Source organism: Rhinoraja longicauda, chromosome 18 (assembly GCF_053455715.1).
Source record: "Rhinoraja longicauda isolate Sanriku21f chromosome 18, sRhiLon1.1, whole genome shotgun sequence".
Classification (NCBI taxonomy): domain Eukaryota; kingdom Metazoa; phylum Chordata; class Chondrichthyes; order Rajiformes; family Arhynchobatidae; genus Rhinoraja; species Rhinoraja longicauda.
Genome location: NC_135970.1, coordinates 25,306,748 through 25,321,229, shown reverse-complemented (window position 1 = coordinate 25,321,229; position 14,482 = coordinate 25,306,748). Strand labels below are relative to the sequence as shown.

Here is a 14,482-nt window from a genome sequence, read left to right as displayed (position 1 = left end):
CAATGACCACTGTACGCAGAAGACTTCATGAACAGAAATACAGAGGCTACACTGCAAGATGCTAACCACTGGTTAGCTACAAAAATAGGATGACCAGGTTACAGTCAAGAAGTACTTAAAAGAGCAACCACAGTTCTGGAAAAGGGTCTTGTGGACAGATGAGATGAAGATTAACTTATATCGGAGTGATGGCAAGAGCAAAGTATGGAGAAGAGCAGAAACTGCCCAAGATCCAAAGCATACTACCTCATCTGTGAAACAGGGTGGTGGGGGTGTTATGGCCTGGGCATGTATGGCTGCTGAAGCTACTGGCTCATTTATCTTCATTGATGATACAACTGCTGATGGTAGTAGTAAAGTGAATTATGAAATGTATAGACACATCCTATCTGCTCAAGTTCAAACAAATGCCTCAAAACTCATTGGCAGGCAGTTCATTCCACAGCAAGACAATCATCCCAAACATACTGCTAAAGCAACAAAGGAGTTTTTCAAAGCTACAAAATAGTCCATTCTTGAGTGGCCAAGTCAATCACCCGGTATGAACCCAATTGTGGATACCTTTTATATGCTGAAAAGAAAAATGATGGGGACTAGCCCCCAAAACAAGCATAAGCTAAAGATGGCTGCAATACAGGCCTGGCAGACCATTACCAGAGAAGGCACCCAGCAACTGGTGATGTCCATGAATCGCAGACTTCAAGCAGTCATTGCATGCAAAGGATATGCAACAAAATACTAAACATGACTACTTTCATTGACATGACATTGCTGTGTCCCAAACATTATTGTGCCCTGAAATGGGGGGACTATATATAAACACTGCTGTAATTTCTACATGGTGAAACCAATATGTATAAAATGGCCTTATAATCTGACAATGTGCACTTTAACCACATGTGATTGTTTCTATTACAAATCTCAAATTGTGGAGTAGAGGCAAATAAATAAATGATGGGTCTTTGTCCCAAACATTATGGAGGGCACTGTAGATACAAAAGATTGAATTCTAGAAACTATTCAACACTGAAGATCAAGATTTTATAGAATCAAGAATTAGCAAAGTTAGTATATAGCAGCACTAATCCATATTAAATGTTGAAGTGAAAGAAAGAATACAAACATGGGAAATATACTAGATATGCCTGAATGTATTCCAAAAATAATCAAACATGGTAGAATAACCAGTTAAACTTTTCTTAATTACACTTTTCTAACTTGCATTATTTCTTATAAAAAAACTTTTTTAATAAGTTATTTCCTCTGACATGTACTTTGTTTGCAATGTTGTATCACATTAATTAATTTCCCAATATACTGGCTCTTAATTCAGCTTGAACAGAATCATTTCCATATAAATGCTCTGTTCACCCTAAAATGAAGTACTATAAAACACTGCATTGGGCAAGCAATTCTCAGTTTCCATTAATCTAAAACACCTTAATTAAGCTGATCAATCAGAATAATGTGATTCAGGATGTAAGTGGTAGAAATGTACATAACGATGTTAGGATGTAAACTAACTTCATAACTTACATTGTATCTTAAGTGAAATTTCAACCCAAGTAGCCAATACCCCAACCATAGAGACGACTTTCAATATTTTCAATGAAATTCAATGAGAAAACAAAACAACCAGAGGCTGCAAATGCGAAGCTGGTGCCTTTCGAATGGCGTAATGTATGTGAAGGACCGCGTCTAAACATAAACTAATTGTTATCATTATGCAGGGTAAGCAAACCATGTCACATAAATTAACAATCTAAAAAATTACGATGAACAACCATAAAAGAGGGGGGGGGGGACGCACACAAGACGTCGTGTCAGATAGTACCTAAACAAGACGCAATCGAAGCAGAAGAGGATGTCCATTGAGAAGCTGCCGGTCTGTTTACCTCCTGTTGGTCTTCACATGCTGCTCCCAAGATCTGCACTAACTTCCTCCTCGACTGCTCTGCCCAGAGGATCGTACAACCCCCGGTGAATGCAGCGGGGAAGGAAAAGACAGAAACATTTCTCACACACATACACGAATGGTAAACTTTCCGAAACCGATTAATCTTTAACCCAGGCGTGAAGGGGACTGGGCGCAGAGTTCAAACACGCAATATCTGCGTGTTTACTCAGGCTTGCATAGGATCCAAGGACGATCGGAACAAAATGCAAATCGCTACTCGACAACGGTTCCCGGTTCTACCTCACTGTTTACTTTTAAAAGGCACCAACACAAAGGTGACGATCATTAACTGTACCTGTGCAATGTGTACGATCCATTCCTCTTCAGCCTCATGTTCGCTGACAGGAGTCGTATAAGGAAATCCAGACTGATTTTAATACACAAATTATTTCGCAGTTGAAGTTATTTTGCAAGCTCCTGCAACCTCCTTCTTAAAGCAGTGAAAACGAGTTGGGCTCGACTGCGTTAATTAAACACTAGTGGCAATCAATTACTGGAGGCAAACAGCAGATCCAATCCGGGGAACTGTCTCGGATGTAACTGGCCACGATTTCTTTTAATAAACACCAATAAGTCACGTAAATAAAAAGTGACGCCTGCCAGCCTAATTGCGTTGATAGCTTGTCACGGCCGTTCATTTAAACTATTACATCTGCTTAAAGCTACCTGCTCCTCGTTGCCATTGGTCCTCTTTTCCTGGCCATAAACTAAGAGAGCTAAGCAGTTCACTTCATTCCCACGGAAATCAAGCAGATGAATCGTGAGCTTTCCTTCGAAGCAAAACGAGCATTTTGTTTTGCGACAGCGTTCCTTAAAAAACAAACAGTTTTGTGATGGTGGAAGGAACACACGACCGTTGCAAGCAGCGAGGCACAGGAGCGTGTTTTGCTCTCTCCCTGGGCACGCTGCCTCGTATAAATCACAGATGCAGTGTCTCTGATTAGACCACTCCGTTTTCCTTCCTGTCCACTGAATTTCCCCTACAAGTGCTGCCCACTTGGTTCCCGATTTATTTTCGTTTAGTACAAATGAGAATCTTGAACACGAGAGTTGCGGGAATAAAAACATGCAAATAAAAGAAATCCGTTCGTATATTCTTACAGGGATTTTTTTTTTTTAACTGTCGTAGAAAGCTAATTTTCAACTTTTAAAAAGCTACTTTGTCTTAAACCAGGCAAAATCTGGAGTCCTTCCCATATGAAATACAAAGGCCCAAGTCCCCAGGGCTTAATATAAAGACTCCCGCACATGGTCATCTCAAATTTCATGCCTTCCTTTAACGGTCAAATTGTGTAGTATAAAAGAAACCGATAGTATTTCGAGCCAGTGGTTCTTAAATATAGCTTTGTATTATTAAATAATTTAACTGTCCTACTGAGGCTGTCATTAAATACTTAAAGCAGTTGAGGTGTAATGGTAGTTTCTTTCAAGTACTACAGTTCCAGTGAAGCAAAGTGTAATTTATTTCGTTGAAGGAATAAAAACAAATTCATCACAAATTTTGAAATTCATTTTGTAACTTGGTTTTACCAACATTACGTTGTTCCTTTACATTCTGGAACAACTACCCAGACAAAAGGGGAGGAAGAGAGGAATGATCCCCTGACACCATCTTTCCATAAACAGTGCCAGGTGTTGGTTATCCTAGTTTATCTGCTGGTCAATTTATCCTTTGTTCCTTAAAGAGAATTTCATGTCCATTGACTAACTTGTCATTTGATGCATCACAAAGATGAAGTTTAATTAAATTCAAGGAAAGAAAATATTAAGATTCCTACATAAAACACCATGGTAAATTTCCTCAGGCATTCTTCAGAAAATATATAATTTTCTTAAGAGATATGTTAATCGCAATCCTTTCTCAAGTTAAAATATTTTTCACATGATTCTTTGTAGCAAAATCAATTTTACAAAGCAGTGTGAGAACAATCGTGTATTCCAAATCTTTCCAAACTTGGCTGCAAAAGTTTCAAGCACTTGGTACAACATATGGCAAACAAGTCATAAATTGTAAATAGTCTAGTCCAGCATTCTCTTGTCAAAAACATGCTGAGATGCAATAATGTATCTTGAAGGTTTGACACACTGCAGTGACGATTCACTGGGAACAGATGCAATGAATGTCTCTTAAACATAATGCTTCATTCTAGGTGGAGCTAAGCTTTGAATGCCACTGGAGTTGCATGCATCCAAGAAAATGGAGAGCATTCCAACTGATTTAGGCCTTGTACCTTGTGTATGTGTAAAGGGAGTCAAGAAGTGAATTAACTGATGCAGAATACCCAGACTCTGATTTCTACTTAATTCTACATATCTGTTTGGTTGGTCCAGTGAACGTCTTGTCAATGGTGATCAACCACATTCCCTGTCCCTTAAGTCAGGAATTCAATGGTGGAATCAGATGTCACAGATGTCGCAAATGTTACTCCACTGTTTAAGAAGGCAGCGAGGTGAAGAAAGGAAATTATAAGGCAGTATGACTTCTGTGGTGGGTAAAACTTTTAAGGATGAGGTTTCGGGGTACTTGAAGCACATGATAAAATGGGCTGAAGTCAGCATGGTTTTGTTAAGGGGAGATCTTGCCCGACCAATTTGTTGGGAGTTTTTTTGACGAGGTAACAAGTAGGATAGACAATGGAGAGTCAGTGGGTGTTGTGTACTTGGATTTTCAAAAGGCCTTTGACAAGTTCACAAGTTATAGGAGTAGAATTCTTGCCATAGAGGGAGTACAGAGAAGGTTCACCAGATTGATTGCTGGGATGGCAGGACTTTCATATGAAGAAAGACTGGATAGATTCGGTTTGTACTCGCTGGAATTTAGAAGATTGAGGGGGGATCTTATAGAAACTTACAAAATTCTTAAGGGGTTGGACAGGCTAGATGCAGGAAGATTGTTCCCGATGTTGGGGAAGTCCAGAACAAGGGGTCACAGTTTAAGGGTAAGGGGGAAGTCTTTTAGGACCGAGATGAGAAAGTTTATTTTCACACAGAGAGTGGTGAATCTGTGGAATTCTCTGCCACAGAAGGTAGTTGAGGCCAGTTCGTTGGCTATATTTAAGAGGGAGTTAGATGTGGCCCTTGTGGCTAAAGGGGGTATGGAGAGAAGGCAGGTACGGGGTACTGAGTTGGATGATCAGCCATGATCATATTGAATGGCGGTGCAGGCTCGAAGGGCCGAATGGCCTACTCCTGCACCTATTTTCGGGACATTGAATCTAGCAGAAAATCATGATGCAGCTTTATGGGCCTTTGGTTATGCTGCATTTGGATTTCTGGTTGCCCCATTACAGGAAGGATATGGAGGCTTTGGAGACAGTGCAGACAAAGTTTACCAGAATGCTGCCTGGATTGTGGCGGCACGGTGGCGCAGCGGTAGAGTTATCATATCATATCATATCATATACATACAGCCGGAAACAGGCCTTTTCGACCCTCCAAGTCCGTGCCGCCCAGTAATCCCCGTACATTAACACTATCCTACACCCACTAGGGACAATTTTTACATTTACCCAGCCAATTAACCTACATACCTGTACGTCTTTGGAGTGTGGGAGGAAACCGAAGATCTCGGAGTAAACCCACGCAGGTCACGGGGAGAACGTACAAACTCCTTACAGTGCAGCACCCGTAGTCAGGATCGAACCTGCGTCTCCGGCGCTGCATTCGCTGTAAAGCAGCAACTCTACCGCTGCGCTACCGTGCCGCCTTACAGCGAATGCAGCGCCGGAGACTCAGGTTCGATCCTGACTAGGGGCGCCGTCTGTACGGAGTTTGTACGTTCTCCCCGTGACCTGCGTGGGTTTTCTCCGAGATCTTCGGTTTCCTCCCACACTCCAAAGACGTTACAGGTATGTAGGTTAATTGACTGGGTAAATGTAAAAATTGTCCCTAGTGTGTAGGATAGTGTTAATATGCGGGGATCGCTGGGCGGCACGGACTCGGTGGGCCGAAGGGCCTGTTTCCGCGCTGTATCTCTAAATCTAAAAATCTAAATCTAAATTGGAGCGTGTTAACTACAAGGTGAGGTTGGACAACCTTGGATTGTTTTCTCTGGAAAAATTATGAGAGCATAAATAGGGTAGACAGTTTGAACTTTTTCCCCCAGGGTGGATATCTCAAAAGCTAGAGGGCATAGCTTTAATGGTACGAGGGGCAAAGTTTTTTTTAATGTGCGGGTCAAGTTTTTTTTTTTACACAAAGAGTGGTGGGAGCCTGGAACATGCAGCCAGGTTGGTGGTGGAGATAGATACAACAGTAGCATTTAAGAGGCTTTCAGATGAGGAAATGGATATGTAGGGAATAGAAAGATGTGGATCATGTGCAGACAGATGTTTACCATGGATTTGTGTTTGGCACATACATTATGGGCCAAAGAGCCTGTTCCTATGTTCAACCTTTCTAAGTTCTATCACGTCAAATTTAGAATTTTATTAAACTGGTAGAACAATGAATTATTTTTAGGCGGAGTTCCTATGTCTACGGAGCTTCTTTTTGCATTCCCTCTGAATGAAGGTTATGTTAACAGTGGTTCAATATAACAAGTTTCCCTTTGTATAAAGCTTGTTTGAATTAGTGACTAAATCCCACTTGGAGAGGCATGATCTGTCATCAGCATTTGGAAACTCTGCTAAATTAAAAGAGGTCTGAATGTGAAGTTGAAAGATGAAATTTATGTGCCAGACAGTTCCACCCAGTAGGAGCACAGTATAAAAAAGCTGCTGAACGAAATTAGCAGCATTACTCATGGCAAATCTTTATCTGGGCACAACGCTCACGGAAAGTAAACGGTGAAATAATATATGTCCACACGGTTTCCAATAGCATTATATGAATGTCATACATAGTAAAAGCAGAGTCGTCACACATCATTCGTGCAATAATGGTTTCTTACAATATCTATATTTTCAGGAATATACAGTTTAAGTACTCGAGTAAAGTTAACGCAGTAAGAAGACTGAGAAAGTGTGGCAGATGTTTGTTTCACAGTCTAGGAAAGGTATTTCTTTGAAACCACGTCTTTGAGTCTCCATGCTGTTTGGCATTCATAGATCATCAATTTAAGTGCACACATTTGCCCCTTTAAAAAAAGTTACTCATTTCAAATGTCTACTTATTTCAAATGTCTACTTTCATGAAACAGAAGTATTTTCCAGCAGCCTCAGTCTCTAGTGGCTCAAAATACAACAATCATACTTTGCATGTACAATTTTGCAAAATAGGAACTCAGTTGCAATTTCTTCATATTATACCATAAAGTTGTTTCAGAGACCTCGTATTTGAGCAAAATATGCAATTTATTAAGGAAAGTTATTTTCCAAGAAACCTCACACTGTACATTGCTAAAAGTAGGGGGGGTCTATATGCTTTTGCTTTCAAACAAAGAGTTAAGTGGTTTCATTGGATTTTCTCTCCTTTCAATCAAGAAGTAATGTAAGTTATTAACCAATGTCAAGTAACTGATAGGTGGATACAGGCTAGAGGTCCTTGATCGGCAGAACAGTGGAAGGCGAGAGGTGAAAAGAGGACAGAAGGTAGTCTGATAAGTAGAGAAGACGAGAAGTTCAATCTCCTAACAGTTTGAAGGCCCCAACCTGAAACTTCATCTATCCATTCCTTTCGCAGATACTGCCTGACCCGCTGAGTTCCTCCAGTACTTTATATTTTATATTTATATTTCAGCATTTGCCATTTTTTGCAGTGTTTCACTTTAGGGCATTTCACTTCAGCCCATTTCACTTCCAGAAATTTCATCTCAGGACTTGCCTAAATATTTGTTGAATGGATTTTTGTCTTCTTGTTTCTAGATTTTTGTTTTCACTAATTTAGATTACTTTTTGTGTGGGTCACAACACCATTTACTTTGTGTGAAACACTAAATCAGTTGTTCATGACCTAACTAAAATAGAATCAGGTTCCTGTAGCCAATGAGTCTGTCAAAATATACAAATTTAGTGCTGGGATCCTTAAGAAGAACAGAGAGAGAGAGAGAGAGATGAAGGCTGATCACAAAAAGAATTTGGCATTAAATTAGGTGGCTGACAAAACATTGACATTAAGCTCAACTATGCTAATGCACGTTTACAAAGAAAGCAAAAATGTCAAATCGTTGACTCAATTTCTTGGCATGTGCAGACAAATTATAAATCTTGACTATATTTTCAGAAATTAGACAAAGACTTAACTTGGCAAATTTACATCATGGAAACTTAATTTTCCATTGGTCTGAATTCTAATTTTCCTTACTAGTATGGGATACTATAAATATTATTGCATCTACATCTTCGGCTTGAAAACACGGACAGAAAAGAGTCAGAATCGAACAGTATGATCACACCGAGTCCATGCAGAACATTAAGCACCCATTAGCTCCATTCCTATAATGCCATTTTATTCTCCCACATCTCCATCGATATAATGGCACCATATCAAGTGTGCATAAATATCAACCAACGGAACATAGTTCTTAAAACATGAATTAGAAAAAACTGTTCAAAATATATAATTTGTCACCTTTTCAAAAAATGTAATCAGGTTTGTGAGACACGACCAACTGCGTATAAAGCCACACTGGCTATCCCTAATTAGCCCTTTCTCTTCCAAATGGGAGTAAATCCTTACCTGAAGAATTTTCTCCTACAGTTTCCCTACCACTAGTGTGAGTCCCACCGACCTATAGTTCCTGGATTCTACTCTACTTCTTTTCTTAAACAAAGGAATAACATTGGCCTCTCTCCAGTCCTCCGGGATGTTACTAATGACTAGAGAAGAAAGAAAGATCCTTGTCAAGGCCTCTGGAATCTCCTTTCTTGCCTCCCTCAATAACCTGGGATAGATCCCAACATGCCCTGATGACATATCCACCCTAATGTTCTTCAAGAGCATCAGCCCATTTCCTTATCAATCTCAAACCTGCCCTAGCATATCATCAAGAAGGAGTTACAGAAGCCCGAGGACGACACCACCAGGTTCAGGAAGAGCTACTTTCCAACTAACATCATATGTTTGAACTGACCTGCGTAACCCTAATCCTACCTTAGTGATGGAACACTGCAGACCATCACTTGCGCTACCAGGGACTTGTTCTTTTTTAAAAAATTGTGTTTTTGCACTAATGTATTGTTTTGTTGCAGTCTTTTCCTTTTCACTGTCTTGTATAATTTGTGTGATTTATGTATAGTTTATGCATAATTTAAGTTTTACATGTTGTTTGTATCTATGTCCCTCTAATGCTATGGAAACCAAGATTTACCTTGTACATGTTTCTTACCGTATTTGTACATTAAAAAAAAACTTAACAGTTATAAAGAGGTGTGGCAAGATAGGTTGACGTGATGTTTGGTTTGGTATTGGCATTTGTTCATTCTCAAGTATACAAAGACAGTGTTATCCAGGTAAATCATACTACACCAGGTGGTGCAAAAGAGAAAAGAAACAATACAGAATATAATGTTAGAGCTGCAGAGAAACCGCAGATAATAAAATACAAATGCTGCGACAAGGTAAGTTGGAAGATTGAAAGTCATCCCTAGCACGAGAGATCTATTCAAGAGTCTAATAATGATGGAGAGGTGCAAACGTGAAGAGCAATTTTGAAATTCCCTCTAAGCCTTTTAACTCTATACTTACACCCTTCAGTGCACACACCACAGCAGCTAATTAAAAACTGAATTAAAGTTGTGACACTATTATCCCTTACTTTCAAACCCTGCTCACCTGATGGTTACATCTGGTTTTAGTTCTGAGTGTGCAAAGGATTGAAACATATCTTTATTTCCCCCAAAAATTAATGCCATGGCTATCTGCTCATACACCAATAAAATACATTGTGGGTATATGACAATCAACTGAATCCAATAACTTTTCGTCTTTCCAGAGTTTTCAGAAGATTGGTGATGTCTTATATGAATATTAATTTTAAAACCGTATCTCCAAGTAGTTGCAATTTTAGTTGATTTATTATAACATTTTCAAAAGAAGGCAGGAAATTGAGCAGATCATTAATTTCATTGCTTCAAATTCTAAAATCAGTTAAGATCACATAATGGGTATTAAACATTGTGAATTAGGTTTCAAATAAGTCCAAGGAAAAATACAGTAACTGAATTCACAGAAAGATTTAATGGTAAATGTGAAGTTATTGTTTGTACTCATTATTCTAGTTTTAACTAGTTTAGAACTAAATCTTATCAGTTGCATGCATCAGTTGCTAGATGCACAACATGCTTTGAATCATTATAGATAATGTGAAGCAGATTTAGGCTTACTTTCAATGGGAGTCTAAAAATCGCTATTTTTTAAATATCAGGACTGCCTCAGAGCTCATGTTGAAAATTGTTTCACTGAGGGAAAGTAATTAGGAAGAAACATAGACCTTAAGCAATGTGCTTGTGATAACCCAAAATAAGTCATGGTCAATGAACTATTTTTTTCGAAGAAAGCCATACTGTTAGAACAGGCAAACATGATTTTGACCCCTAAGTTAAAAAAATAACTTAATCCCTCACTAAAAGAGCTCTAAATTGAGTAAATGTTATTTACAGCAGACGCCCATCAGTTTAATTCACATATATGGCCATGTTACAAAATGTTTTTGGCTGCCCCTTTGGCTTCTACATCTGACACGTTAAGTACCTGAGGTTGTAAAGAGACTAACAGGAGTGGTATTAAAGGAGACAAGGCAAACAATTACTAATATAGTAAAAGTTACTGGACTGCAATCTTTCTAAAGCATGAAGATAGGCACAAAAAGCTGGAGTAACTCAGCGGGTCAGACAGCATTTCTGCAGAAAAGGAACAGGTGACGTTTCGGTTCAAGACCCTTCTTCAGATAGAAGCATGACGTCTTATCTCTTAAAAATGCAGCCTCATGCTTCAACATTTGCCCAAAAGATAATTTATGGGATTGCAATATGTTCATGGTTCTCAACCATTTTTAATACAAAATTACAACTTCAATTAGGTTTACATGCACTCACAGCTCTACTAGATATCAAAAGGTAAAATGTTAGCCTGCATTGACTAATGTACATTGGTACATAATTTGGTGCTCATGAGGTGTTCCCAGGAGTTCATTAGTTAAAGGAACAGCATTAGGCCATTTGGCCCATCAAATCTACTCTGCCTTTCCCTCTCAATCCCATTCCCGCTTTCTCCCCTGACACCCATACCAATCAAGAATGTATCAATCTCCACATTAAAAATATCCATTGAAATCTTTGTAAAGCATGTAATAGAATCGGTTCTAAAAGGTTCATTATAGCTTTATGCATATAGAGTTGGGTAAATAACAAAACTTGCCACAAATTCCTGCCTTTTTCGGCACTGGAAACTTGACAGGAAACCTTGTCCTCCCAACTGTCGTGCGCTGCTATGCTGGGAACCTGGCAAAAATTACAGGCCACCACTAATGTTCTTGCAGCGAAGAATCACCCCAACATGCTGTGGAGATGTTGCCTGCGATTTCTCATATTGGGAGGGCCAGAGCAAACGTTGTTGAGATGTGGTGGTCAGGTCTGCATTTTGGCTGGCAGAAAGAAAGTGGGGCTGCTGCCTCTACTCTATGTATTGACAGATGGTCTGGATCTTAAGTTCTCTGCCTTTTGGTAGTGATCAAAGAGACCATTGAATCAAAGTCTGTCAAAACATGGAGACGTTGCTGCCAGTCCCCACTCTCTATATATTTGTCAGAAGGCAACTCCAAGCCCCACATCTAAGCATTGCGGCCACACGGTTTTCTCTGGTTCAATGGATACCAATTCACAAAGGTAGTCTTTCCACGCTGAGTACAGATCCATTGTTGTTGGGGGATTACCAGCAGGAGGGGCCGGGTTCATAGATTCCCGACACATTCATAAGCAGCAGCATGAAGGACAAGAGACTGCATCAGGTATTTGTAACAGTAGTGCACAGTAGCGGAAAGGACAGGGGTTTACATCAGGTTCCCATCACAGCAATATGCAGCCTGAGCAGATGTTTTTTTTAAGTACATGGGGGTATGTACCCAGTTAGACTGAAGGATCATATAATGAATTTGCTCTGCAGGTAGCACTAAGTGGGGCACTAGTGGATTTCCAACATCAAGTATGAGTAACAATAACATACTGTAACTTAATCAAACCAAACAGAGACATAACCATTTCAGGTTTTTGCTCCACCCACTAAAATAAATAAACAGTGCAGTCAAGAACAACTTTTACAGTCCCACAGATAATTAAAAGGTTCTGCCCTCACCCACCCATCCTTAAGCTGCCATGCCCCTTAGAAATACCATTCCGCTGCCAGACAAAACAATCCTCCAGACTATCCAGCACACCCAAGTATTGGATCATTAATTCATAAGTAGTTGCTTTTCCCGAAGAACAAACATTTCACTGGTTTGAGTTAACTCAGAATCTTTCCAGCAATTAACTTGTCAAACCCATTGGGAAAATGGGGCCCAATTAAGAGGCCAGTTACAGTTCCGAGTAACAGCAGTTAGTTTACAGATAACATATTGCTGAATTAATATCGATCCCAGCAAACAGTACACGTACCATGTGCGCTTAGTAGGCACCAAGTCCTTCAGAAAAGCAAGAAAACTATTTTACCGTGAAGATTGATTAGCTGAATTCACAAAATAAAGGATGTCTGCAGAGTAAAGGAATTGCTGCGTGTCTTCCATAAGCTCTCATTGTCTGAGCCTTTGATTTCATTACTGACTTTAGCCATCCAATTAAGAAGCAGTGAGCTGATGACAGAACCTTCATCACAGTAAAGGATGTAAAGAAAAGGAAGAACTTTCATTTATGTAGGACCATTGTGACTTCAATTAAATACCTTGAAGCGTTAGCACCACTGGAAAACAGATCATCACATTGGATAATGTGCCCACAGTGTGATCCTCAAGAACAATGAGTTCAATGCCCAAATATTCTCACATCAGTTGAGGAATACATTTTGGCCAAGGTACATAATCCTGTGTGGGACTAACAAGCCAGACTTGCAATTTTTTTAACTTAGTTGACAGCCTGACTATTGAAAAATTACAAAATAATTTCCCTGTTACTTTCTTGCATTCTTGGTGAAGTAGAATAGTTGGGCAAAGATATCTGAAAAAATATAGTAATGCTTACAATTCACTGTTGTGAGCATTACATTACTTACGTGTAATTATTAATTGGTGTTTATGGCTGCCTTAAAACGGTACATTAAAACATCAAAATTACTAGGCTAAACCTTAGAATTAACAGAACTAATTGCAATATCTATTAAATTAGGAACATACCCTTATAATCAGGACCAATGAGACCAAACAATGAGAATTTTGTTTTTAAAACGTAGTGATTTCACAGCTATCCACAATATTTGTGATCTCTGTATTCTCTTACGATAAACCCTCTTGGATTCTGGAAACATCACAGCCACGTGATGAGGTGGCCATCATCCAGTATCTGCAGTTTTTTAATTCAAGTGCGGAGCTTGTCCAATGACTAAAATATTAGGTCTTAAGTGCAATTACTTAATTAGAAACATACGCATTGGGGAAATACATTATATATAATGCACAGGTTGGAGCATAAATCTTAAATTAGATAACACTGTAGTAATGCACAATAACTTTACAAATAAAAATGCAGCAAATTTACATTTTTGCACACAAGTATAGAATGTTCCTGCCTAGATTAATAATAAAGTTAAATATATCATGAAACATGGCTTTAATGATCAGAAGGAAAAAATTCAAAAATGGAAAACAATTTTTACAACATTTATATCCAACAATTATATGAATTGCAATGGGATCTTTCAGCTTCAAGGATCTTGATCCAAAACACTGTCTGTCAATTTCCTTCCACCGATGCAGCTTGACCCATTGATTCCTCTGCAGTTTGTTTTTTACTCCTTCAGCTTCTGCAGGAGCTGTAGGATCCCAATGTCATGTGCTGCATGCAAATACATTGCAGTATTGATCCATTTATCCCTGGTCTACCCAATTTCTAGCTTGAACCAAATTGTTCTATGCAGACTTATAAATTAAACTATTACATAATTCCATTAACAAATAAACAAAACGCAGTATTTGAGCCACATTGCAACTCAAGGAATGGATGTTTGAGCTACGATTCTTGTACAACTATATAAACAATGTCTGCAGCAGCTATTTCATGAGTGGCCAGTAGACGACAAGCTGCAAATTTATGCCTGCAATGTAATGACCATCAGTACCACCAAGGAATACCTAGTGTTGAGTAAACTCAATTATCATTTATACTTAACACCACTCAACTCCAGACCGCAATATAGTCTTGCCCCAAAAGGGCAAAAAAAGTATAACACTTTGGAGCAGATGAGAATGACATCAAATTACTATTTACTCGAGTGTGGCATCAAAGGGCTCCAGTAAAAATGAAGACAATCAGATAAAGGGAGAAAAATGCTCTATAATCTCATCAGACTCAGAACATGATTTTTGTAGTTAAAACACAAATTGCTGGAGTAACTCAGCGGGTCAAGCAGCATCTGTGAAGGGAATAGATCGGTGATCTT

At 39.0% G+C, this 14,482-nt stretch overlaps 1 protein-coding gene across 4 annotated transcripts in view; it reads right to left on the bottom strand.

The window, feature by feature from the left end:
- The window catches only part of LOC144602334 (MOB kinase activator 2-like), a 156,778-nt gene that overhangs the window by 73,384 nt on the left and 68,912 nt on the right, over positions 1–14,482 (bottom strand). The window contains exon 2 of one of the 4 annotated variants that reach the window (XM_078415339.1): positions 1,835–1,954. The exons of 1 other annotated variant lie outside the window; for it this stretch is intronic. In XM_078415339.1, the coding sequence (XP_078271465.1) occupies positions 1,835–1,872 (38 nt within the window). In that variant the 5' untranslated portion in view covers positions 1,873–1,954. Of the gene's footprint in view, positions 1–1,834; positions 2,053–2,252; positions 2,845–14,482 lie in introns of those variants that run through there. 2 more of the 4 variants (XM_078415341.1, XM_078415338.1) reach the window with 2 other exon arrangements.